Source organism: Chrysemys picta, chromosome 2 (assembly GCF_011386835.1).
Source record: "Chrysemys picta bellii isolate R12L10 chromosome 2, ASM1138683v2, whole genome shotgun sequence".
Lineage (NCBI taxonomy): Eukaryota > Metazoa > Chordata > Testudines > Emydidae > Chrysemys > Chrysemys picta.
In genome coordinates this window covers 253,026,844-253,053,192 of record NC_088792.1, presented here as the reverse complement: position 1 = coordinate 253,053,192, position 26,349 = coordinate 253,026,844, and the positions used below count along the sequence as shown (strand labels likewise).

The following is a 26,349-nucleotide window of genomic DNA, read 5'->3' as shown; positions in this document are numbered from 1 at the left end:
GGAGCCCCGTGAGCTGTGCTAGGCGGCCTCCGACCAGCAGGTGGCGCGGCCTCCGGCCCGGCCCGGCCCGGCTCCGTGTGCGTCCCAAGAAGCAGGCCAGCGCGGCGCTGCGGGACTCAGGTACCGGGACGGGCAGCGGCAGGAGCTGGGCCCGGGGCGGGGGGTCGGAGCCAGGCAAGGCTTGCGGGAGGGGATCTGGCGCGGGGCCCGCTCCCTGCTGAGTGCCCAGCCGCGGGGGCGGCCGAAGGGCGCAGAACCCGCACCTGGCCGCGGGGGAGGCTACGACGCGGGGCAGCCGGGCCTGGCAGGCGCCGCCCCCCTGGCTGCGCACCGGGTGGGCAGCCTGACCCCGGCGCGCCGAGACTGGGACCCGGCACCGCTCGCTGCTGCGGAGCTGCCACCCCCAACCCAGCGGGGGGAGACGGCAGGGCAGGGCCTGTCCTGGATGCCGGGCCTAGCCCGCTGCGTAACACAGGCCCGCAGAGCGGTGCTCTCCGCGAGGCAGTGCCGACAATTCCCATCCAGGGCCAGGCTAGCGGAGTTACAGGAGATGCCGGCCAGAAACCCTCCCGCCCTGCTGCTTTCAGGGCTCGGATTGTGCCTGCCCCTTAGCTGGTAATCGCCTTGTGGCAAAGCCTGTCTAAGCGATGGCTTGTGTAAAGCCCCGTGCCCACCCTGGTCCAGTACAAGCGATAATGTATAAATAGTGTAGTCCAAACTAATCCCAGGTACAGGGGAGGAGGAGGGGGGTTGTGCATTCCGAGTAATGTTGAAAAACAGCTGTGATACTGGCTAGGCAACTAGGCCGGTTCCCAATGTGATGTGGTAGCACAGAATTAATGCTGTGTTGAGCCACCTAACGCAGGGGTATAACGGACTCTAGTTTTTAGCACCTCCCTGACAAATTGGACACTATCCACAAAATTGTCATGAAGATGTGAGAAGACTAAAAATAGCTAACTCTGCATAGCCTGTCTACAAATACTTGAAATGTCACTGTGAAGGCATGGGAGGGGCCCTTTGAAATGATGAAGGGATGGGAAAACGAGAAGTAAGAGAAGGAAAGTGAGTGAGGAAAAAAAAATTCCCTACCTTGCAGTCTAACTTTGACTTACAAAGAAAGACGAGCAAATCTATAAATATGTACAGCTTGACTAAATGCCTAAAAGGAGTGTGAGAGATGTAAGCATGTACAAGAACATTAAGCATGTAAAAAACAGTAAGGCCTTGGCTACACTTACCCGGTAGTTCGGCGGCGAGCGATCGAACTTCTGGGTTCGACTTATCGCGTCTAGTCTGGACGTGATAAGTCGAACCCGGAAGTGCTCGCCGTCGACTGCGGTACTCCAGCTCGGCGAGAGGAGTACCGCGGAGTCGACGGGGGAGCCTGCCTGCCGAGTGTGGACCAAGGTAAGTTCAAACTAAGGTACTTCGAACTTCAGCTACGTTATTCACGTAGCTGAAGTTGCGTACCTTAGTTCGAATTAGGGGGTAGTGTAGACCTGGCCTAAGGAGGCAGAGGAGTTACATTTTGGCAGAACAAAAAGGGAACTAAGTATAATGGGGTAGAATTAAGAAAATGTTGTCTATCAGGAAAAACGCATCCGAAGAAGTGGGCTGTAGTCCACGAAAGCTTATGCTCTAATAAATTTGTTAGTCTCTCAGGTGCCACAAGTACTCCTGTTCTTTCTAACAGTGAGGTGATCTGTTAGACTGAAATAGTCTTTGAAAAGAAATGGTAGACATCTCATTTTAAAAGGTACTGCCATTTAAGATTTGTACTGTGGTAGCATCCAGAAGCCCCAGTCGAGGTTGGGGTTCAGTTGTTACATACTAAGGGCTTGTCTACACATACAGCACTGTTGCAGCGCAGCTGTAGCGCTTAATGAAGATGCTACTTACATTCCCATGGGCATAGGTATTCCACCTCAAGAGGCAGTAACTATGTCAACAGGAGAAGACCTCCCATCGACATAGGGTTGTCTCCACCAGGAGGTCGGTCGGTATAACTAGAGCCTTGCACAGATACAAAATTTGTATCCGAATCCGATCCGCAAACATGGTCTGCAGATACCTGCGAATGCAGGTATAAAGTGGATATCTGCAGATTTGCAGAGCTCTAGATATAAAATTTGGATCCACATCCATCCGTGAGCCGCAAACAGATGCAGATATCCGCCGATATAAAGTGGGTATCAGCAAATTTTCAGGGCTCTAGGTATAACTGTTGCTCACGGGTGTGGATTTTCCACACCCCTGAGCGATGTAGTTATACTGACATAAATCTGTGGTGTAGTCCAAACCTTATAATTTAGTTTTAGTTCTGTGCTTTGTTGTTTTTAAATTACAAACCAGTAAGTTTGGAATGGTGTCCCTAGCCTCTGTTTGCCAGAAGCTGAGAATGAGCAACAGGGGATGGATCACTTGATGATTACCTGTTTTGTTCATTCCCTCTGGGGCACCTGGCACTGGCCCCTGTCGGAAGACAGGATACTGGGCTAGCTGGACCTTTGGTCTGACCCAGTAGGGCCATTCTTATGTTCTTAAGTTTTATTAACAGTGCTGTATGTTCTGTATTTTTAATAAGCTATGAAAGTAGTGCAGTGTTTGCAACTCAAATATTATAGAATCATGCTAGTGCATGAGCATCAAAAAATGAAACTGCCTGGACACTCACTTTGTGAGTTAAAGAGAAAGGTGTATTGGGGGAGAAAACCAACCACACCAATGGTGAAAGGTTTGAATTTTAATTTTTGTAATAGCCTAAAATGATATTAGCAATACAGGCATAGATTTTAAAATAGTTTTTAATCTGATAATCTAATACATACAGTAGGGAACAGTCCTGCACTGGCAGAGGAATGATTAGATGACTGAAGAAGTCTTTTACTTGTGAATTCAGTGGGCTAAATTCTGTTGTATTCTGCAGCCCTTTTACACTGCCAGAGCAACATAAAGGGCAGCTCCAGCCACCAGAGAATACTCCTGGTGTAAGGTTTTTTCTTCAGTGCCATAGAACTGCCAGAATAGAGTTATGTTGCTCCCTCCTCACAGCCCCCAGTGCAGCAGATGGGGCCAGAGTACACTGTATAGTTAAGGCTATTCTTGGCTTTGGAGCAGCTCCTAGAGGACTGTTGCATTTGAGCGTAATTTAGAGCTACCTTCTGGCAATTGTAGCTCAAGAGCAATGGAGATTCTGCCCCACTGATTTTAATAGCTTTGAGCACTATCCTCACATCACTAAGGAGTTGTCTATACAGGGAAGTGGGCCAGAATAAGTTATTCTGCAATAGGACCCAGTATGGATACTTATTCCAGTATAAGAATGTTCATACGGAGAGTTATTCCAGAATAGCTATTGTGCTTTAAATGCACGCCCTTTCTTATTCTGGGATAATTTCCCCATGTAGACAAGCCCGAAATCTCTCACAGTGGGAGTTCACTGTAGTTTCTTTTTTTCCATTTCTTTCCTTGAAAGCTGCTTTCCACCTTTTAAATATTTTAATACCAAAATAAACAACGTGGCTGCATTTTGTTTTGGGTTGTTTTCCTACCATTTAATGCTATTTTTATTCACTAGAATATTTTGGCAGCTTGTCTTCCAACATTTTCTAAAACCTTGTGTGGATTGTGAGGGACTAGTAATATATCAAAACAAGTTGTGAGAAAGTCTAATATTTTTGTTCAGCAGCGCCAAGAAGGATCAAATAAAAGTTTATAAGTAATGCTTACTATGAGCACTGCTCTTTAGCCTGAAAGACAGAAAAGAGGCTAACACAATAGGAAGGAAAAGAGATACTATGGGAAGGCTCTAAAATGTATAGTAAAGAATCTGAAGGAAAAATTGCAGCAACTGACATTCTTAATAACATTGCAATGTGACTGTATGTGGTCACAATAGCTCTAAGTGCTTTGACCCTTTATTTATTTTTTTGGTACAGTTTCTGACCACTCTTCCTCATGGTGTTGTGAATTGCCTCTCAAGGCATTTTTAGGAAATCTGGGTATTGCTGTTCATTCTTTTGGGCACTAGCCTTCATTGGAAAAAAACAAGTGTTTTTTTTAAATAATAATTAGCTTTGGAGAAGTGTCACTTGGTATTAAACATCTACATAAAATAAGACCAAGTAATGCTATAATGGAATTGAAAGAAAAAAGATATTTGAAGAAAGCTTTAGTTTTGCAAAATGTGACAATTACAATTTTAGTGTTCTCTAATTAGTTTTAAAGCTTAATTTTTCTGATGCAACTGCTATTTATATCAGTTCCTGTCCTGAAAATCTTACAGTCCAAGACCCCAATCTTGCATATATTTGTGTAAGTGCTTAACTTTACGCTTTTATGTCAGTAGGACTACTCATGTGCACAGTTAAACATGTGTGTAAGTGTTGGCAGGGTCTGGCCTAAGAAGACAAATTGCATATGAAATATGGTGGGAGAAGGACACAATCAAATATATATATTTTTTACAAATGCTAGCTTTTAAAGTTATTTTTAAGATCAGGTAAAATATCAGTTATCCCCATTTGCCTGTTGGTCTCACCATCATCAATTGCCTGACCTTTTTGGTATTGTGGCAGAAGTGCTTTGATAGCAGCAGACACTGCACATCAGCAGATACTGCAGTTTGATTAGTGTTTTTGTTTTGCCAGGATTTGCTGTCCTTTCTGAACCTTTGATTTTTATGTAACTTACTGAATGTGTTGAATAACTAGATAGAAAAAACAAAACAAAACTAAATAATGAAAACTGCAAGCCAAATGAATGCACAGGAGAATTTACTTTTTAGAGAGAAAAATGTTAACTTTAAAATAATATGGTAAGTGCCCCTATTATGTGGCCATTGGGTTCATTACTGGTTGAGTGAGTTTTGATTAAACAACTTGCAGCTCACTTTTAAGTATAATTGAATTCTTTTATTAAATATTCTTACTCCCATGGAAGAAAGTATGACTTCAGTTTAGTAAAGAATAGTGAGGCCATTCCAGAAAGGCTCTGACTTTAAAATAATAGTTTACATTTTTATTTGGCTTTTTAATAGATGCAACTTAGGATACAATCGTGTCATTTGTGTTTTAAAAATCCATCATGAATACAAACATTTGAAAGTCAAGGCATTCACAATCCATTGGCAAGTGGGACATTTTTGCTGGTGAGTGTGGGGCCCAAAGGTATCAGTTTTTCCAGAATTTCTTTATTTATTTCTTTATTTAAAAAAAAAAAAAAAAGAAGAATTTTCTACCTCTTACTGTTGTGAACATAACCATCCAAATGTGAACTGAATGTGAGCTGATTGATGCACAGTGTTGTTTTCCTGAGTTTTCACAAATTTACCAAGCAGCAGAATAGAATTAAAAGACTGGTCAGTTTCATTGTTACTATTCAAAATCTTGTAAACACAGTGTAGCTCTCAAGAATCATGTCAAATTCATATTTCTCCTGCCTGAAAAAACTATATCATCACCAGAGACACACAAGGACAGAGAAAGCAAAAAAAAAAAAAAAGCAAGGGTTGAATAGCAGAGATCCCTTCTGATAGACCCAGAGGTTCTTCAGGGACGGAGACAAAATTCCTTCAAACTTCCAGCATGTAGAGGGTGGAACTTTAGATTTATCAGATACCTCCTAGTCAGCAGATGATTATAAAAGATGGAATACCTTGTTAGAAATCCCTGCACCCTCACTAGCATCTGGGCTTCTTACCAGAGCCCTGCCCTTCGATTTTATTAGTAAGGCCACCCCTTTGTCTTTTTGATTTACCTTTGGCTCTTAGATGTCTGGTAAACTTTTTGAGTTCTGGGTATCTCATCACAAAAACCATCATGACAACTCATACTAATTGGCACGCTTGTTGTGACTCTGATACTATGGGGTATAAATGCATGTAACTGGCAATCTCAGCAGAGCGGCTAAGGACTCTTTGTCACTTTTTAAGGATTGAATGTCTATTCATCCCCACAGGTTGTCTCTCCTGACTCAGGCTACATCTACACTACAGGGGGGAGTCGATTTAAGATACGCAAATTCAGCTACGTGAATAGCGTAGCTGAATTCGACATACCGCGGCCGACTTACCCCGCTGTGAGGACCGCGGCAAAATCGACCTCCGCGGCTTCCTGTCGACGGCGCTTACTCCCACCTCCGCTGGTGGAGTAAGAGCGTCGATTAGGGGATCGATTGTCGCGTCCCAACGGGACGCGATAAATCGATCCCCGAGAGGTCGATTTCTACCCGCCGATTCAGGCGGGTAGTGTAGACCTAGCCTCAGAGTTGAGGCACACTGTTGAGTGGGGAAGTTGTTACTGCAATTGGCCTTGTTTCTGTTTTGAGGACAAGTAGATTTTAGTTTTAATTCAGTCAGCTTGGCACTTTCTCTGAGTTATAAACTATAAATACAAGGAAACAAAAATGAATTGCCTACAGTTTTATTTAAACTTTAGAATCATTAAGTTTATTTTAAAAAGTAATGGGATAGCACAGTAGTCTAGAAGTGATGCAGTGCTCTACTATGTGGGCATCAGAGATGTGGACCTTCAACTCAGTCTCCTCATTCCTGGGCCAGCAAGTCTGGAAGTATGCTCAGGTGTCTCGTGATCCTTCCTATCTGCTGATTCACTCTCCCTCCCCCACAAACTAATCCTTCTAGAAGCAATGTTGGCAGACTCCAATAGGAACTGTTTGCTTGTTTACATGGGGGGGAAAAGACCAGCCTAGCTGTAGCAAGTAATTATTCTAGACTAATGTCCACATGGGGGAGTTATAACGACATAGCTAAAGCAGTGTCTGTGTTGGTCAGTTTCCCTGTGTATACAAGCAGTGTGTTAGGCAGAAGAGGTAGGATTGATGGTTGTGGTAGGAGAACTGAGGGCAACAGCCACTCTCTGATGAAAACCAAAGTAATTGAAACAATTGTCTCAAATTTTGGGATCCATGGTTTGCACAGCTTTTGAGGAGGCAGTTTAGTTAGCAGAAATTAAAGTACACAGTGAACAGTTTAGTTAAGGTCTGTGTATACAGAGTGCTCCTGCTGTAACCTGATGACTGGAAACTTTTGTTTTTGTTTTGTGTTCCATAGCAACTTCCTGGATGGGTGATTCTTTTGGAAGCAGTTAAGATGCAAAACTTGGGCAAATAGCTGTATTTATAATCCTGTTGAACAGGTTATGGGTGAGTCTCTCTAGCCTGAAGAACAGGAATTGTTTTTTTTGTTTTAGCTTTTAATTTTTTTCTTTACTGATTTTTCTAGAAAAATACAAAAACACCAAAAATAATACTGAATGAAGAAGACATTTACATTTCTTCAACAATCATCATTACTGACATCAGGAAAAGGGAAATTAAATACCAGGTTATTGCTTTATGAGTTTAGCTACTATTTTTAAAAATTTGACACAAGAAGGGATCAGTGCTTAGCATCAGTATGTACTCGTTAGAGATGTAGCCTAAAAATGTTGTGCCATTGCATCATTTCATGCCACATGATGTGGCCTGTCCTTGCATAAGGTGATGTGGTGAAAGTATTTTAAATAACATTTTACTGACAGAGACTTACCAACTTCTTAACAGATGTCCTATTTCAATCCATCACATATTTAGCTATGATAAACTGATTCCACTGTCAGAAGTCTAATAAGTGATCATGTGTGTGTCTGTCCTGTTGCATAGTAAGAGCCATAAATCTGATGGTGTCAATTTCACAACCTCCAGTATTGGCAAATAAGCATATTAGCAATAAGGACCGATTGTGAACAAGCATAGCAATGTGTTTTTAATATTTTAAAAGTTTTTACTGAATAGCATACACTATAGATGTATAGTGCACAAAATTAAGATGGCTCTGCTAACCTAGAGTTCCCCTAAGCTGACCTAACTCTGTTTGTTAGCCATTATATGGGACTGAATGTTGTAAATGCTAGTGAGTGAGAACACTGAAACCTTGGGTGACCATATTTCCCAAAGGGAAAATGGGTCACTGCGTTAGGCTAGCCCAAGCCGCTCATCCGCGCCTTCCCCGTGCAGGGCTGGCCTGAGCTGCTCATACGAGCCCTGCTTCCCACTCCCTGGATGGGGCTGGCGTCCCTGCTCGCCCAAGCCCTGCCTGCTCGCCGCTGAGAGCCTGCATGAGCCTGGCATCACTGCTCCCCCCCACCCCGGCTCCTCCACATGTTCCTCTGCATCCCCTTTTTTTGACAAAAGTGGGCATTTGACCCACTTCTTCTGAAAAAGTCAGGACAGCCGGGACAGGGGTTAAAAAAGGGACTGTCCTGGCCAAAACAGAACGTATGGTTACCCTACTGAAACCTTATGAAGGAGCCCACGGAGGTTAAATGTATGGGTAGGAGATTTAACCTAGAAAAATGTAAGCACAATTTTCAAAGAGACATGCAACACAAGGCGTAACCTTAGATAGAATATGTCAAGTGATAGACAAAAAAGGGAAGAAAAAGTTAGTATATTAATATAAAGTTCATGTGGCTGACTGGTTTATAATGTGTGTATTTTAATTTGCTGAATAACACTATGCCAGACGTACCCATGACACTCAGTTCTATGTCCCTGAAAGGCAGTAAGTCTCTCCATTTTAGTAACCTCAAGGTATTGAAGCTGTTGACAGAACGTGAACTGTTCTTCTGTAAATAGACAGAAGTAATCTTGGTGGTTTGAAGGAAAATGATCTTATCTCGAGACCCATGGCCCAAGTCCAAGCCTCTAATATCAGTAGAATAGGGATCAAAGACCAGACAGGATAACCATCTTTCTCATAAGTGATGAGAGATGTTTTAGGACCAAAGTTCATGGACAATACACTCTATTTTTAGTGGTAAACAGTTAGATGGGACAGAGTTTAGTAACTGTGCTGCAAAACTTATCTCTAGCTTTTTCAAGTTAGTTTGGATTTCAGGATCCCCTTTTGTCCCCCTAATAATTTAAACTCTTACTTGCAAGTTTTCTTTCAAGAAAACAACAGCCACAGAAACAAGTAATAAGAAATATTGAGGGGTTATATGCTGTTTGCTGCAGCTGAATGTGAATTCAGCAGGTCGCATGGTGGCACCATTCATCCACATACAAACAGCAATTTGAGAATAATTCACTTATTAAAGAATTGATTGCTGATGGACAGTTGTTCACTGGCACTTGTCTCCTATTGCATAAGAATCTTTTAGGAGCTGCAGCAAATTCAAACTGAAATGTATCACCAAGAGCTAAAAATAATCATCAGTAGCTTTTAAACAAAAAATGTTGCACTGACCTTGAAGTAACTACTGGAAGTCCTTGTTGTTTAGCATTCCTGCAGTATACCAGTGGAAAGAGAATGTGCACGAAGGTTTCTGAGCAGGAAGATATTTATACTATGAAGAGTGTGATTCAGTAACTTCCCATAAAGACGGAAGTATTAGAACTTATGGCATTAGGCAGCAAATATTGTTTCAATTTCTATATTGAGATTAAATATATATATTCAGTTTCCTTCAGTTATTGTGTTTGCATTGCGTGAGACAATTGCAGTGAATTAAGTCTGCAAGTAATTTGAATAGGTACGTTCAACATCACTGTAAATTATGCTCCTCACTGAACGCTCCCTAGCCAAAGTATAAAAATGGGCAAGGTTCAGAAAGGGTTTTTAAAGGCATCTATTAAATAGTGAAATATTCTGAAACAAATTCTGTCTGTAAAAATACTTTGATGCAACTGATTTGCATATATGTGGTTGGTAGGGGAAATGTTTGTGAATCCCCTCATCAGTAAAGCTGTGGTGTAACGTAACATTCTTTTTTGCAACAGAGCAAGATCCAAAAGTTTCGTTTTGGGGTGGGGGGTGGGGGTACAGCACATTCGTTATACTGTACTGGGAGGCAGTGTCCTCTAGTGGATAGAGCAGTGGATAGAAATAAGAAATCTGGTTCTGTCCCTGGCTCTGCCACTAATTGACATGCTGAGTGAGCTTGGCTAAGATACATCCACTCGCTGTTCCTCTGTTTACTCACATGAGGTAATTATTCTTACCTCCTTTGTAAAGCACTTTGCAATCTATAGATGAAAAGTGCTATATGAGTAGGGTGATCAGATGTCCCATTTTTAAAGGGACAGTCCCGTTTTTTGGGACTTTTTCTTATATAGGCGCCTATTACCCCCCACCCCCCGTCCTGTTTTTTCACAGTTGCTATCTGGTCACCCTATATATGCTATCTGGTCACCCTATATATGAGAGCTGGGTAATATTATATGCCAAAGTTATTATTAAAGTCAGGATAGTATAGCTATAAATCTCACACACCCCTGTTTAATATTGTTGAAGGAAAATGGGAATTATTACCTCCAACCCTGGTATCTTGCTGACTGGAAGATTCCAGATCTAAAACTGGATTTTCAGGTCCCAGTTAGTGGAAGGGATTCAACACTTAAGTCTCCTTAGTGTGCAGCAAATGACAGGTAGTGCTGCTTTTGCACTGCCACCAACTCATACATCCCATCTGAGAAAACACAAAATGATAGGCCATTAAAAATTGTTATCTCTATGGCCCCTGGATACAGTGTGCCAACACCATGGAAAGTGAAACTCTTGGGAAAATAGCTAAAGGCAGGAGGAGGGGAAATGCCAAGTGATGTAGGCTAGTGAAGTGTAGATCTGTATATTGTGAACTCTGAATTTGAGAGGTGTTCAGAGCCCTCCATGGGATTGGTTCTGGCTACCTGAGAGGTTGCTTCCACAACAGTTCCGTTTCACTGGAACCATGAAACTGTAATCCAGTGGGGGAGGGGGAGAGTGAGTGCAGGATACAGATCTTTCAAAGGAGCTGAATGTAAACTATGGAATTCTCTCCCTAAGCAAAAATGACTATAGACCGTAGCATTTTCAGAACTAAATGCAAAACTTATTGATTCAACTTAACTTTCCCTCAATTTCCACATACCAATGAAATCCACACACAAACACATCCTGTAAACTAACTGAGTAATTTCTCCTACATGCTAGGAAGGAAGGGGGAGAGGGAGCTATTTGTTTCTATTTTTAAATACTTGAGAGGTACTCGTATACAGCAGTGAGGGAGGAGGAGTCATACAAGTACTTAGAGAGTGTGTTTTTCTCTCATGGATAAAATTACATCATTTTAGTTTTGTTTTTATCTTGCATGCACATGTAAATAGGGCTTATTCTTGTCTCACTGTATTTTTACATGCAATCCCAGTTGAACAGGAAACCTCACTTTCAGAGGATGTGGGCAAACTGCTTAAGATGGATGCTTTGTTACTTTAAAAAAGGAGAGGCTATACAAGCCCGTATCAATTAAATACTCTAAAAGTGTATGACAAAGGGTGGAAGATTATATGCAATTAAGGAGTTGATGAATGTAGAGCTTATGTGTAAACTGTGTACCTCTTACATTAACCTCTCCATATTCTCCATCACAGTGCATTGACTTGTTGACATATTCTAAATATCCCATTGCTGCTAGTCAGAATATCACCAGTGGTAACTCACTGGCATTTTGGCTCTGGTAGTCAGAATTAGTCATTAATGACAGGAAGTCTCATTCACTGGTAACATGTCATTGCATCCTTTTGATCGATTTTTTTAAAGGGCAAAGGTAGTAATGGTTACTCTCATTCATTTTCTGAGAGATGGCATGAGTGTTCCTAGGTTTTTTTTTTTCCCCCACAGCCTGTCAGTACTGATACATTATGGGTGGCCCTGACTGGGTGACAAAGGGTTTTGGCCAATCATAACTAGGGATCCTAGTTTTTTGTGATTTTAAAAAATCCAACGTTCTCTGATTAAAACCCCCATAAAAATCTGTGCAAATAGAATGGATGTTGAACTTCAGTTTCCCTAGCCACAATATGTATAGCTATCTGTTGAACACAATGTTTTATTGGTATACATTAGAACACCATTTATCCAAGCCTCCATTATCTAGCTCTCCGTGTTAACCAAACCACCAGCTGCCTGGAGCTGATCGCCCAAGCCCTGCCGCTGTCAGACCCGGGCGGCTGGTGGTTCGGTTAACACGTAGAGCCGGGTAATGGAGGCTTGGATAAACGGGGTTCTACTGTATGTAAATTTAAAGTGCATTCAAAAATCAACAACAAGAGGAGAAGGTTGTGCGCACTGAGTAAGTGACACTGGTACTTTCAGTAAAATGTAGTTAATATATGTTTTTATTTTTTCACAAAATGTAAAAACTAAAGATTCTTGAAAAATGCAAATTCTGCATTTTTCTGTGGCAAATGGATTTCTAGGATCCCTGATCATAACTAATATGTTTGATGCATATGAGGGAGAACCTGTACCCATGAGTAATCCTGTCTCATCAATGATCCAGCCATATCTTTGTATCTTCATGGTACTGAGTGGTAGCTGTTTTACTTTGATTGTTACATATTGAGAAATACAAAGAGGAAAACATCCACTTGCTGCAAAATAAAATGACTCAGAGTTGGTAAATTCCAAACTTACAAGCTGTTTAAGATTTGACAAATTGTGGCTAGTAGTGTGATTTTACTTGCTAAAGAGAATTCCTCCCCTGATGCTTCTGCAGTTTCTTGTCTAAATGGGCACAAAAAATGTAAGAGAAAAAAGCTTGACTTATTAGCAGAATTACAAGCAAATTAAAGACGTCAGGCTTCTCATAAATAAACGTAAATAACTTTTACGACCATCTAATCATTTCCCCTATGATTCCTCTTGAAAACAGAATAGTTTCATTAGATTCTTCCTCTTAGTGTGATATTCCCACTCCTGTGGCACTGAAGAAGCAATTTATTGCATAATTCCCATTAATAGTACAAATATACTCTGTGATCACACTTCTGTGTTCAATCTGTATGTATTGCATAAACTTAGAATAAATTGACGTCCTCTTAACACCTTTTCTCACTTAAAATGATCTTTAATTGATTATTTAAAAATAGTCATTTCATATTACTGCAACAAAATGACAACAACCGTACTTTTTTTTATACAAGTATACTGCTTGTCTATTAGAAGATACATTTTTCAATAAATAGTGCCACATTTTTGGAACGAGTAATTCACTGAATCAAATTACATGTGTTTTGTTCCAGGTGCAACAATGGTAATTCTCACAAATATTCAGAATGCTTGTTTTACAGTATGTCTGCTGCTCAACACTATAGTACATACCTTCCTTTTTAGTTTGTCTCATACATTTGTGGTGACTGATAGATGACGCTGTGTTTCGCTTATATTTAGAGCTGCCATCAAATTCACCATTCTGAAACCATTTAAGGAGATTGGTGAGTACCTCAATATTTCTTCTAATCCTTTTAACAAGTACTGGTCATGGCAGAAGTAACCCTTTTGGCAGATGTCCTGCATAAGGTTACAACTTCTGATCAGAGCGCTAAATCCACAGTTTATTTATCCAAAGTTATCAAAGGTATCTGAACAAATAAACCATCATAACTGTACTGTATTTTGGTGGCAGAAAACTTCACTAAACCAGATGCAGTTCAAGACATTAGTGTATTTTTTGTTTAACATTTCTGACATTAGGGGACTGGTAATTTTGGGAGAGACTGTTCTACCTTTGTCACAAGGTAGAACTACTGGCAGAGGTTGGTAGCCTGCATGTTGGAATATTGGAATTATGTTTTGTGGCCTGGAATATGCCAGTTGCATGATCCATAATCCTCAAACAATGGCAAGTGGGATTTATTTTTGCTTGTTTTTATTTACTTACTGTGGAGCACTAAGGGGTTATTCTAAATCCTCTGCCTTTCAGTGTGCATGTCTCTGCAGGTTCTAGTTAGTATCAGTTCTAAACCAGAATACTTCAAATCCTGCTCCATGGTAAACAGCTGCTTCTTCACACATCTACACACCACAACCACCTTGGCATACTTAGTCCAGTGAGTTTTTTCTGGCCATTTAGTTGTTTATTAAGATTTGCATGTGAAGTACCTGGAGAACTCTAGGAGGATTTACCAGATGTACAAACAAATACACAGAACACACAATTTTTTTCAGGAAGTTCTGTACTGTTCTTCTAATGGAATAGTCTGTTTGTTACAGATTTGCGCTGATACACTACAAGACATTTTATTAAACAAGTTTAAGGATCCCACCAGTGTCCTGCAACATCTGAAGGCAACATCTTATTTTCTTAAGAACAAGTGAGTTTTTATACTGTTGGTATGTTTGTGCTACTTGAAGATTTTAAAATGATTTAAGGTATATCTAGTACAGAGTTCTAATGTGAAAATTGCATCTTTTGGAGATTGAGCCTGTCAGCTTGTGGGGAAGGTTAGGGTTGAAGAAGATACAGTTGTGCCACTTCAGTTTTGGAAGGGAAATAGGCAAGAAAATTTAGATTGCTGTACAGGGTCGATTTGATTTTTTAAATCATGATTTAAATCACTAGTTAGGAAGACACGATTTAATCATGGATTTCTACATAAAAGTGCATTCTTGTTGGTTGTTATAACCTTAATACGTATTCTTCACAACTCAGAGATAGATGTAGGTTTCTTTTTTAGAAGGTACACCCTATACATTTTTAAAGTGATTTATTTTGAAAACTTTTCAGATTAGTTTTATAGTTATATCGGAAAATGAATGATTGTTTGGTTATTTCATTTACCAAAGGTAATTGAAGCAGATATTTATGAAGTCATTGGGAGGTGAACTATCTCCAATTCAACAGGTTAATCATTAATATTTGGGGGATTTTCTTGCCATGCTGTATTGGGAGGAGAACATCACCAGACAGACATTTAAATTGTTTTATTTAACTAAAACAACAACGTTATATATTCTGGATTTTTTTTCTTCAACAGCAAACATATAATATTTTAACAAAACAAGCATATGAATTTTTGAGTTTAGTTAAACATTCAAGATTTTTAAAAACCAGGTTTTTTTTGTTAAAATTGTTTTTAACTAAAATAATTAAATGAATTTAAAAAAAAAAAAAACTAAATTGACTGTGTCAGCCTGGTCAACATGAGAAACTTAAAATATTGGCTTCTGCAGCTACCTCAGTCCTCTTCACCTTCATTTTCCTATTTGTTCGTAATCTGGAAAAGAAAAACAAGCTTTCCTGCTTTTTCAGGTCCCAAACGACTTCTCAATTTGGAATGAATTAGTCCAAAGGAAGAAAATATTCTTTCTACACTGGCAGAAGAAGCTACTGCTGTTAAAAGTGAGATTATCACTTCAACAGTCTCCGAATCCAAGTGCTTAAGTGACTTCCACCAGTTCACTGGTGTGACTGTCTTTAAAACATCATCAGCAAACAGATATTTCTTGAATGGTTCTTATTCCCAAACTGGGTCTCCTTTACAGCCTGCTGCCATTATAGGTTTTCCCTTCTAGTGAGAGAATGGTATGGTAGATCTCAAATCAATGAAGACTGCACTCAGAAAGACCTCAAGACTTCTGGCATATGCTGCTCAAACAGTTTCACTTTTGTTTCTACTGCCTGTCCCTCCCTTCTCCAGACTTCTTCTCTTTGTCCAGATCTATTCCGCCCCCTACAATCTTCTATTCATTGAACTTTTTGAAATTTTGCACTTTTAGACAGCAGTAAGGGATTGACTCTGTGTACACAAATTTGCAGAGGAACAATAGGATTGAGGTCTGTTATTTCTCATCTCTGTTTATTATTTATTTAATTTATTTAAAAACATTTTTTCTGTTAACAAGCATGTTATCTCTGGAGACACAAATCCACAGTTTGAGAACTGCAAAACTAAGCATCTCTGATAGTATCTTCTAGACTGAGCAGTGAGTCCCATTGGGTAGATAGAAAGATTAACCTAAATAATCTATACAGAAGACCCTGGAGCCCCATAAAATTGGGGCCCTAATCCATGAACTATTGGAACGCATTTACAAAACTTTTCTGAAACATTACATGAATATATTGTCTCATGCTATAGAATTAGAATTTATAATCCCTATTCTGTGATGAGATATCTTTGAGCTATAATGTGTCGTAATTAAAACTATCTTTAGATAGGCTTTTTCCTTAAAAAGCATTTTATCAAAAAAATCCTATTTAAATAAAACAAAATCATTGATTTTTTTTTTTTATCCATCCTGTAGCTGAGGAGTCCTAGCCATGCAACCCACCAGAATTCTTGTAGCATTTCAGTTGAAAGTACCAGATAGATCAGAGGTGGGCAAGCTATGGGCCCATGGGACCCTCCTGCCCAGCCCCTGAGCTCCTGGCCTGGGAGGCTAGCCCCGGCCTCTCCCCTGCTGTTCCCCCACCCCCGCAACCTCAGCTCAGGGCACTGCTGGCGCAATGCTCTGGGCAGTGAGCTCTTGCCGGGCTGCGCAGCTGCAGAGCCAGCCTGACCCGGTGCTCTGTGCTGTGCGGTGGCGTGGCTTGCTCCAGCCGGGCGGCACGGCTGCCTGTCGTGGTGCTCTGGGTGGCGCAGCTGTAGCGCCACCAGCCACGGTACTCCAGGCAGTGCAGTAAGGGAGCAGGCGAGGTTAGATAGAGGGCGGGGGAGTTTGGGGTGATGGTCAGGGGGCGGGGGTGTGGATAGGGGTCGGGGAGATCAGAGGGCAGGGAACAGGGGTGTTGAATGGGGGCAGTCAGGAATGAGAGGAGGGGTTGGATGGGGCGGTGGAGGGCAGTCAGGGGTGAGGGGTCTGCGGGTGGTCAGTGGACAGGGAGCGGTGGATAGGGCAGGAGTCCCAGGGGGACCATCAGGGGGTGAGAAGCGGGGGGGTCGATAGGGAGCGGGGGCTGGGCCAGGCCTGGTTGTTTGTGGAGGCACAGCCTCCCCTAACTGGCCCTCCATACAATTTTGGATACCCGATGTGGTCCTCAGGCCAAAAGGTTTGCCCGCCCCTGAGATAGATTCTGTGTTCTTTCAGTTGCTCTGTCCATATCTGGATAAAATGGAAGTAGTTAGTGCCCTAAAGGGAAACACTATTGTATGAATTATCTTATGGCTTTCTGTTGTTGGAGATGATTGTGGAAGAGAGTGCTTTCAAGTAAGCAGTAAATTATCTCCTACATAAATATTACTTGCAGACTAAAAAGAACGTATTCTGCAGAGGTGCTGAATTAAGTCATTCTTTATGTAGCTATTCAGGGCCAGAAAGTTATTCCCCATCTGTTCCTCTTCCAAATCTGAGATAAGAAAAGTCAGCTTTGTCTCTTGCCCCGACAAATTAAATAGTGTTGATACATGCATTCTGATGGCATTTCTCATTTGGACAAATTCTGCTAACTCGTGAGCTGTAAATAATACTTGTTAATTTGAATAGACTAAAATGTTTGCGGATACAGACTAACACGGCTGCTACTCTAAAATGTTATAGTCTCTTAATCAGAACAGCATTCAAAACCAAGGTGTCTGTAGTGTAGGTATTGGAAAATGATTAATCTGAAACACTAGGGAAGAGTTATAAAGCATGAACAGTGTAAACTCCCCAAAAGCAAGAGAAGTCTTACATCTAATTCTTTGGCTGCTGGCCATATTTCCATTCTTCCAGCCAAATGAGTGCACTAGGATTGGAGGATGCCTTATATAGGCAAGAGAATTAAAGTACTTAAGTATCCTATCAAAAAGATTCAGCTAGCTAATCAGAATCCTGGTTATAATCTGCTAGAGAATTGTCATGAGCATGGAGTACTAAGTATCCAAGATTCATAATTTCTTTTCCATTTCCACCAGAAAAATTCTAATCAAAGTCTAGGTCCTCTTTCAGCCCTGTTATTTTAACGCCTCCTCTCTGACTTCGTGATTCTTTCCTCACTCCAGTCTATTCAGAATTCATCTGGTAAAATCATTTTCCCTGCCCACCACCTGGACTACGTCACTCCTATGTTCAAAGCTCTTTACTGGCTACTCATTGTCTTCCACATCTAGTTCAGCCATCTGGTCCTCTCCTGCAAGGCCCTGTATAGTCCCTACCAGCCATCATAACTACTTATCTTCCCCTCTCATGCACTCTGCACCAGTGACTCCTCCTGAGTAACCATTCTCTTCCTCTTCTCTCATTTTTGTCTTCATGCCTCTTCCCCACTGTCCCTTATGCATGGAACAACCTTACTTGGTCTTGAGAGTCACTTATTCACTCTCTCCCCATCCAAATCTGTCTTTAAAAAACTCACTTCTTTCACAATACCTATTATCTCTAGTTAGTCAGTTGAATCATATTTAATCAAATAATAATTAGCAAGAAATCTGTGGTGCAACCAATTTCTACCTTGCACTTTTAGACCAAAACAACAAAGTACATGTTTATCTTTTAAAACCTTTGGGACTATTCCCTTGCTTTGCTGGATGGGGTCCTGATATGGAAATTGCACCCACAACAGTTCTAGACCCTCCTTTGATTTACCATTGTTGTCTTCACATGGTCTAAAAATTCTATCATTCGTCCTTTGTCTAAGTTAACTTCCTCAAGGCAGGCACCTTATCTTTATAGTTGCTTGTGAAACACTATGCCCACCTATGGTGCTGTATAAAAATGTTCTGCAGAGGTGGCTGAAAAATGTAATTTCCTGTAGACAGTGAAGGAGGTAATGCTCACAGTAACAATGAATTTTTCAGCAGCTGTGTATTGAAGTTCAGATGTAAATAAGGAACAGATAAATGAGAGAGGAAATCCCATTAGTGACTTTATTTATAGTACGTGAAAACTCTGATTGATTACTTTGAGAGCCCAGTGTGTTTGTTCAGTCCTGTAATCTGAGTTATAAAAGATGACTCTTCTTCCCCCTCCCCTCTTTCTAAATAGAATTAGCTCACAGGCTGGACCTATCAAAGTTTTCTTTTTAATATAAAATCTACAGAGCGTGATCTCTCCCTCTGTGGGGTTTACCTAGTGCCTTGCATTCATGGTGGTGCTCTAGTGCAATCCTCTGAAGTAACAAGGCTATCCATTTCTGTTCCAGCAGGTGTGAACAGGATTAAAAGGAGCGTTCTCTATGTATCAGAAAAGACTGCAGCATATTAAAATAATATGCAATATACAGTGATTTCAGAGATATATTCATAAACTACTTTGCATTTTTATTTGAGAAAGCATTTGTGAGGTGTTTGCATTGTATTTATTTACTTCACTTCACCATTTCATCTCATTTTTAACTGCAGGTTTGCCACATACTTCAGACAGAAGTGGAACAATGTCCTATGTTTTTGTAAATGATTCTTCCCAGACAAATGTGCCCCTGTTGCAGGCATGCATTGATGGGGATTTTAACTATTCCAAGCGGCTGCTGGAGAGTGGGTTTGACCCAAATATTCGTGACAGTCGTGGCCGAACTGGTCTGCACCTTGCAGCAGCCAGAGGAAATGTAGACATCTGTCAGCTGTTGCACAAATTTGGTGCTGATCTACTGGCCACCGATTACCAAGGTAACACAGCCCTTCACCTGTGTGGGCATGTGGATACTATCCAGTTCCTAGTCTCTAATGGACTCAAAATTGATATTTGGTAAGTTTGTAATCTCTTTTTTGACCACTTTATAGTATATTAGTCTCTCTCAGGAGTATTTTGTACAAATATGTTGCCTGATACAAATGCTTTAATGGTAAATTTAGTGAAATTCAATTTTTTTAAATGCCAGTTATGAAAAAAAAGAAAAACAAATGCATGGGCCCACTCCTAACTGATCATGAACATCATGAAAGGCAATAGAAGCAGGAGCTGTTGGGCTTGGCTGGCATAGCCACTGTCTCTCACTAGCTGATGGCTCTGCTATCCTGGTTTGGCCAGACAGCCAAGAGGGGGTGGATGGCATCACAGAATAATTTAGAGTGATGGGTGTTTTTTTTTTTTCGAATTTTCTGTACCACAGTCTTAATGCTTTAATTGACTACTGTAATAAATAAAGAAAATACAGTAAATGTGTATCAGTTCTCCCATACTCTTTGGGAGACCGTGCTGCCTTTCAGTGCTCCCCCTTCCTCAAAGCCAATCCTTCTTTTCAATATTGTATATTCTTTCTTCCTAGCTCCCAGCAGCTGTCAGATGCTAGTGTCCAGACACAAGCACTCAGAATACCAAATAACTAGCTATTTTATTGAGTACAATTAGGTTAGCCAGGGTCACCTTGTTCTCAGAACTTTCTGCACATGCATCCCAGCAGAGGAAAATAGGCAATAAGTTTAGGCCGTTGGGCCTTCTGGTCATCTTTGATTATTGGAGCTGCCCATGATCTCCTCATATCAGCAATATTAATTATTGGCCAGCCCAGGGTCATTGTGTTTTTTCCCTTCCTCCCTTTATCCCAAACACCTGTTTGCTGGCAGCCTCTAATATGAAGGCAACAAATGTACTCCTACTTGGTTCGGTTTTTTCAAAGGTACGGTAGGAGGATTTACCCATCCTGTGTTTCATTTATTGCTTAATATTCTGAGACTCTTATATAGTAAGGAGCTATGAAGAAACTTAGATTTCAAGCAGTAATCATACAAAGCCTTATACACTGATATAAATATGTTGTTAGTTTGTTTATTTTTGTTGCAGGAGCATCCAAAGGCTACAATCAGGATAAGACCCCATTGTACTAGGATTTTTGACTTTGTACCAAGAGTAAAATATTATAGGGTTGTGTGCTTTAAAAATAAACTGTACTTAATTTTTCATACAGTTGTCTTTTATTCTTGGACTTTTTATAACTAAGAATAGTTTACTATCTTGTGTAGCTAGAGACTGGTCCTAAATACTTATTGGTCAGTACATTTTACATTGCATACTTATGCAGATTCATCCTATCTTAGAATTCTCATTTTATAATTTATCTTCCCCCATCCACTTTCTTGGGGGGACTATTTTAGCAATCACCAAGGAGCAACACCACTTGTTCTGGCAAAACGAAGAGGAGTAAATAAGGATGTAATTCGATTGCTGGAGTCTTTGGAGGAGCAGGAGGTGAAAGGATTTAACAGAGGAGCTCCCTCTAAGATGGAAACCATGCAGACTGCAGAAAGTGAAAGGTATTACAAGACAGATGTTTACTAGAAAAAAATAAAACCATGTGTGTAAAGTATATCTTTGTTGGTAAATCCATATTGTTTTCTGCTAGATACATGAGTTGACATGTTTGTTCCTCAAAATGGAACAAAAGATTTATAAAAATTATCTTTAATAAAAACTAAGTTCAATAGAAAAGTGGTTTTTTTGTTTTGTTTTGTTTTTTTAATTTCTAGTGAAAGACGTTTTTATAACAGCTAAGTATTCCACTACAGGGTTTACAACCCAAATATTGTACCATTTTACTGGTGCAAGATAATCTGAAAATGAAATTCACTAGAAACTGGTTATAAGCAATATCCTGCAGTGTTCTGCTCTAGAAACTAAGTGTATGTCTATACTGCAATTAGACGCCTGCAACTGGCCCATGCCAGCTGACTTGGGCTCCCGGGGCTGGGGCTAAGAGGCTGTTTAACTGCAGTGTAGACATTCGGGCTGGAGCCTGAGCTTTGGGACTTTTTCCCTCACAGGGTCCCAGAGCCTGAGCTCCAGCCTGAGCCCAAACATGTGTTACCCCATATGTTAAAAACAAGCCTACTCAGTTTACATTTTATATCATTAAAATTTTACAAGATTCTAAAAGGGATTGGACATTTATATGGATAAGATGAATATCCAGAGTTAGAACAATTACTGCTAAAAATTTTGGAAGAAATGTTAATCTCATGAGTCAGGGGTTAAACTAATCTCTAACAATTAGGGAGAGACCTAATGTGGAGGAGAGATTATCTCACATCTGCCTGTTCTGGGGTTTCTTGCATCTTCCTCTGAAGCATCTAGTGCTGGCCACTGTTACAGACAGGACACTGGACTAGACAGATCACATTCTGATCCAGTATGGCAAGTCCTATGTTTCTTATGGGAGTTTTACCATTAACTTTAATGGGGCTTGGATTTAGCTGTGAATTTGAACTGATAATGTCCCTTTAAAACCTGTAACTTCCTTTCCCTTTTGTGACCATCATTAATGTTCTCTTGTTTGATTTGGCAGGGAAACCTATAACTTGTCTTTTGAAATTACAGATTTACAGTTTACTCCCAGTTTGTTTGTGAGCTAGTTTAAAATATCTGAAGTATCTCCTTTTGTAAGATAACTTTGTATAATAAAAATAGATCCAGACAGCATTAGAAGCAAATGAATGGACATGTGCTTTGTAATTAAATAATTTGTGTCCTTGTAAGAGCACTATTTGGGGGTTGGCTTTTCAGACCTCTAGTTTCACTCCTACCTCTTGGTATTATTTCCTGATTCTAGAGACTCTCAGAATAGAATCCCTACTTGTTTCTCTCCTCCCTCATTCCCACTATGCATGAAGCCAAGCGAGGATAATTGCTGTTCCCTCTGGAGATCCTGAACTTCACTTTTGAACTGACAGGAGAAGTTTCTAGAGATAGTGCAAAAGTGTTCGCTCCCTTCCTGGATGAGTTTAATGCCACCTCCTCCTCATTACACTCACTTGCTTCTGACTCATGAGCAAAGTACAAAACAAAACTAGGTTCCCAAATCAGATTTCTTCTCTTTTCCTTCTCTCCCCCGTGTGGTATCATATTGTGCTATGTCTGCGCAGAACACTCCCTCTCTATTTTCACATAGAGAATCTGCTTGTATGCATAGACCTAGTGACCTTTCACTATAACAGGAAGCAACATTGAATGGTTTTGTTAGAAGCAAAATGAACATTTAAGGATTTGTCACTTACAGATTTTTCCAGAATAGTTTTATAGAGGCAATTGCTGCTTTATTACTGTTGCTTTTAATTTGGTTGCAATAGAAAATGCCATAGGGGTCGTCTTTGAGATGAGTGAGAACCTTTGGTTTTATTGTGGTAGTTTTCTTAACAATGAACATATGACCTCTTTTTTTTCCCCCCCAGATTGCAGCGTACCTTTATTTAACCCCTGGAGTGATTATGTATTAACTAGTTGGTGCTTAAGTAGTGAGCAGATCTATTCTATGCCAACAGATGTCTTCTAATAAACCCTCTCACTTTGTTAGGAAATGATAATAAGCAGGGAAGATGACTAACTCCTGTAGTTATGGGCAAACCACCATAGCTTCGCAGCCAAGTAAATATTTAAAAACCAAAAAACACAAAGCACTTTACTGGAAATGCCTGAAATTTTCTGCACACGACACAGTAATAGTTCAGTAAATTACTGGAGCTTTGTCTAATTATTATTCAGTAGTTGTACTTCATAATGAGGAAAAATGTCACAAGAATAACATCAATGTTAATCAGGAGTGTATTTTTAGAAAAAAGGTTTACAAATGAATCTTCCTTCTAGGCATGTGTTACTGGCATCTTTAGTCATATCAGAAGCAAGAGCATTTAAACGGATAGTGTTAACTCACAATTTACTTTTATCTGAAATATTTTGCTCCTATTATTATTACAGGATACGCCTACGATTACTGTAATTGAAGAGATATTGGGGGAGGGGGAATCTGTTTTTGCTCAGTATATTTTATGCCTTAACATCACTGTCTACATAGCTAGTTTGATTGTTTCTCTCGATACACAGTAAGAGCCTGATTCTGCAAATGCTTATGCTCATACGTAACTTTGCTCATCTGGGAAGTGGTGGGACTACTCAAATGAGTAAAATTACAGACCTGCATAAGTGTGTGATCAAGACTTTAGTCAGTTCTTTTGCTGTTTGTGTGGTTCCTTCCAGGGCTTTGGAGCGGAGCCGGAGCTGGAGCGCAGAGCAGCTCCAGAGCAGTGAAGCTGCAGGTTTTTGCCTGGAGCTGGAGCGGAGCCGGAGCACAGCTCCAAAGCCCTGGTTTCTTCATACATCAGCCAAGGAAATACATTTGCTTATTTTTCTAAATACTTCTCTGTACCCAAATCAAAGATTCTTTGAAAAGATAGATTATAAAATCATCTGTCTCAAAGGATTGCTTGTCAACTACTGTATGTTGATTTGGTAGGGTCAGGGGAGGGTCCTTTTCTTATATGCTGTTTTGAGATCATGAGTAAGTACTGTAAATCTGAAAATGTTTAAATTTGAATATTTTAGTTGTATTAGCAGGTTTACTCTTATACTTAAGGATGCATTCTTTTACTTGATGTGTTTATAACTTTAATCCTTCACAGTGCAATGGAAAGCCATTCCCTCCTGAATCCGAACCTGCAGCAAGGTGAAGGGGTTCTTTCCAGCTTCCGCACAACATGGCAAGAGTTTGTGGAGGACCTGGGCTTCTGGAGGGTGCTACTCCTGATCATTGTCATTGCCCTTCTCTCTCTCGGAATCGCATACTACGTTAGTGGGGTGCTTCCTTTTGTGGAAAATCAGCCTGAATTGGTGCATTAAAGCAAATGAAAAGAGGCACAACGTTCTTTTCCTGAGTTCTAATCTTTGTTTTGAGCTTCTTATAATTCTTGGTGCAGCTGTATATACTGTTTGTCTTTTATATGTACTGCTAACCCTTTTGGAAGAGAGCTGCATTAACTTCTGCCAACACTACCAAATTCTAAAGAATTCCTAGGCTACCTCTGACATGTCTTGACTTCTAATCAAAACTTATAGATAGCAGTCTTTATTGATCAAATGTGGTGATCATAAAAGGCCCTTCATAAATAAATAGCAAATCCTTGAGCATGTAAAAATGTGTCCTGCTACAGGACCAAATCATCTTGTTTTCCATTATTTAAAAAAAAAAAAAAAAAAACCTACTTTCCCTATGCTTCAGCTTTTGAGGAGGAGTATTCTTATAAAAAGCTACCTAGATTGAACTGGAATAATTTTAATCTATTCTGATATTTACATCATACAATACTGTAAATGTGCCATTTTCTTAGTGCACTCAACATGTTCATGTGTATGGTTAGAAACTACATATGCATTTAAAGAATGAGAAACATTTCAAATTTTATAACTTCGTTAAACTTTCTTTGACATCCTTGTATTTATGTATTGGCTTAATATAACATAGGGTTTTTTTCCAGTTAGTGTGGTGGTGGTAAAATTTGTGCGAGAATAAATCCTTTGAAGTGAAATTGTCTGTAGTGCTTTTGGACGCAAACATCTTTAAGCATTTGACTTCAAAATGCAACTTTTTCATTTGAAATACCTTTAAGGAAACATTTTCTTTGTAACCTAGATGAAAAGCGATTTAAACATTTTTTCTGTGTTGCTGTGAAACGTGTCATACAGGATAACTGAGTGTTTTCACAGAAACTACAGAAAACAATATGTTCATTTCATTTGCAGTTTTGTGCAAGGGTTTAATTGGGATATATTTTTGGTAATATTGCTATCAGTTTCAACTATTTTCAAATGACACTCAAAAGCTGATGAGGCACTTTCTGAGTTAACATAATGCAATGTTGCACTGGGTGTCTTCATATTTGGGAATATTATGTAAATTGAAATCTGGCCCAGAGTTAATCTGAAGTTATAATACCTGATGATTTAATACTCTTTTATGGAGACTGGGTAAATATGCAGTAAGGTTGTGATTGTCAAAGGTGCCCAACTCCCACTCAATTTCCATGGCAGTTAGGTACCTAACTCCCTTAGGTTGCTTTGACAATCCCAACCTAAGTGAATTCAGCAAACGTTAATAAAACAGCAAAAGGATTTGTTTTATTAAAATGATCCTAAATCATTGCAAAATAAACTGAACACTTAAAAAGTTAGAAATTACAGTAAATGATAGTGGATATACATACATCTTATTATTGTGTTAATATATATTTGTTGTCTCTAGTTTGTGGTCATTGACTGAGGAGGCATCTTGTCTTTGTGATGTTGGGATAGGCTTCACAGAAGCGTTCATTCTAAATTGTTTCTGAAGAATTCTTAGAAGCTATTCTCCCAGATGGTACAAATGCAGCAAAGAAGGAAGTCTCCAAAAACCAACAAAATGAGCTTCTCTTCTAAACAGTTTAATTTGTCGTTTATGTGTTTATGAATAGAGAAACATAAGCTATTATATATAAACTACATTTACTTGTGTAGGTAAGTCCATTTCTGTTAAGAACACCCTGTCTTATATTAAATAATGAAATTTTGCATTATGCACTCTCTGTATAATTTGTAAATGTATTTTGAATGTGGATGAATGCCATAAATAAAGATGTATAAGTAGACAAGTTTATTTTATTACTGTTTTAGAACAGAACTAAATATTTTATTTCATTTTAGTGATTCGGTGTTAATTTCTTTTCCATTTTGCACTGACCACATTGAAACAATGTGTATTAAAAAAGAGGATGTTAAGGGTTGAGGCATGAGGGTTTTGTGATGGTGCAGGGCTGGAGGCCTCCCACTTTAGAAAAATCTAGCTTTAACATATATGGTGTTGGAGAATGATTATTGTTTGGGCTTGCGTGTTTTTTTTCCCTCTTACTGGTGGTGGTTTGGTCAGTTGT

General features: G+C 39.8%; 1 protein-coding gene across 3 annotated transcripts; it reads left to right on the top strand.

The window, feature by feature from the left end:
* ANKRD46 (ankyrin repeat domain 46) lies at nucleotides 1-26,065 on the top strand. Of its 3 annotated transcripts, XM_065582195.1 has the most exons (8): nucleotides 81-120; nucleotides 5,042-5,152; nucleotides 7,076-7,167; nucleotides 13,217-13,260; nucleotides 14,039-14,139; nucleotides 19,087-19,429; nucleotides 20,776-20,934; nucleotides 24,070-26,065. In XM_065582195.1, exons 6-8 carry the CDS (start codon nucleotides 19,119-19,121, stop codon nucleotides 24,284-24,286), a joined length of 687 nt encoding a protein of 228 aa, XP_065438267.1. In that variant the 5' UTR covers nucleotides 81-120; nucleotides 5,042-5,152; nucleotides 7,076-7,167; nucleotides 13,217-13,260; nucleotides 14,039-14,139; nucleotides 19,087-19,118; the 3' UTR covers nucleotides 24,287-26,065. The 3 variants fall into 3 exon arrangements, with proteins under 3 accessions (XP_065438268.1, XP_065438266.1, XP_065438267.1); XM_065582196.1 differs by lacking the exons at nucleotides 5,042-5,152; nucleotides 7,076-7,167 and having other exon boundaries at nucleotides 1-120; nucleotides 24,070-24,235; nucleotides 25,686-26,065; XM_065582194.1 differs by lacking the exons at nucleotides 5,042-5,152; nucleotides 7,076-7,167 and having other exon boundaries at nucleotides 1-120.
* Nucleotides 26,066-26,349: the final 284 nt, after the last annotated feature.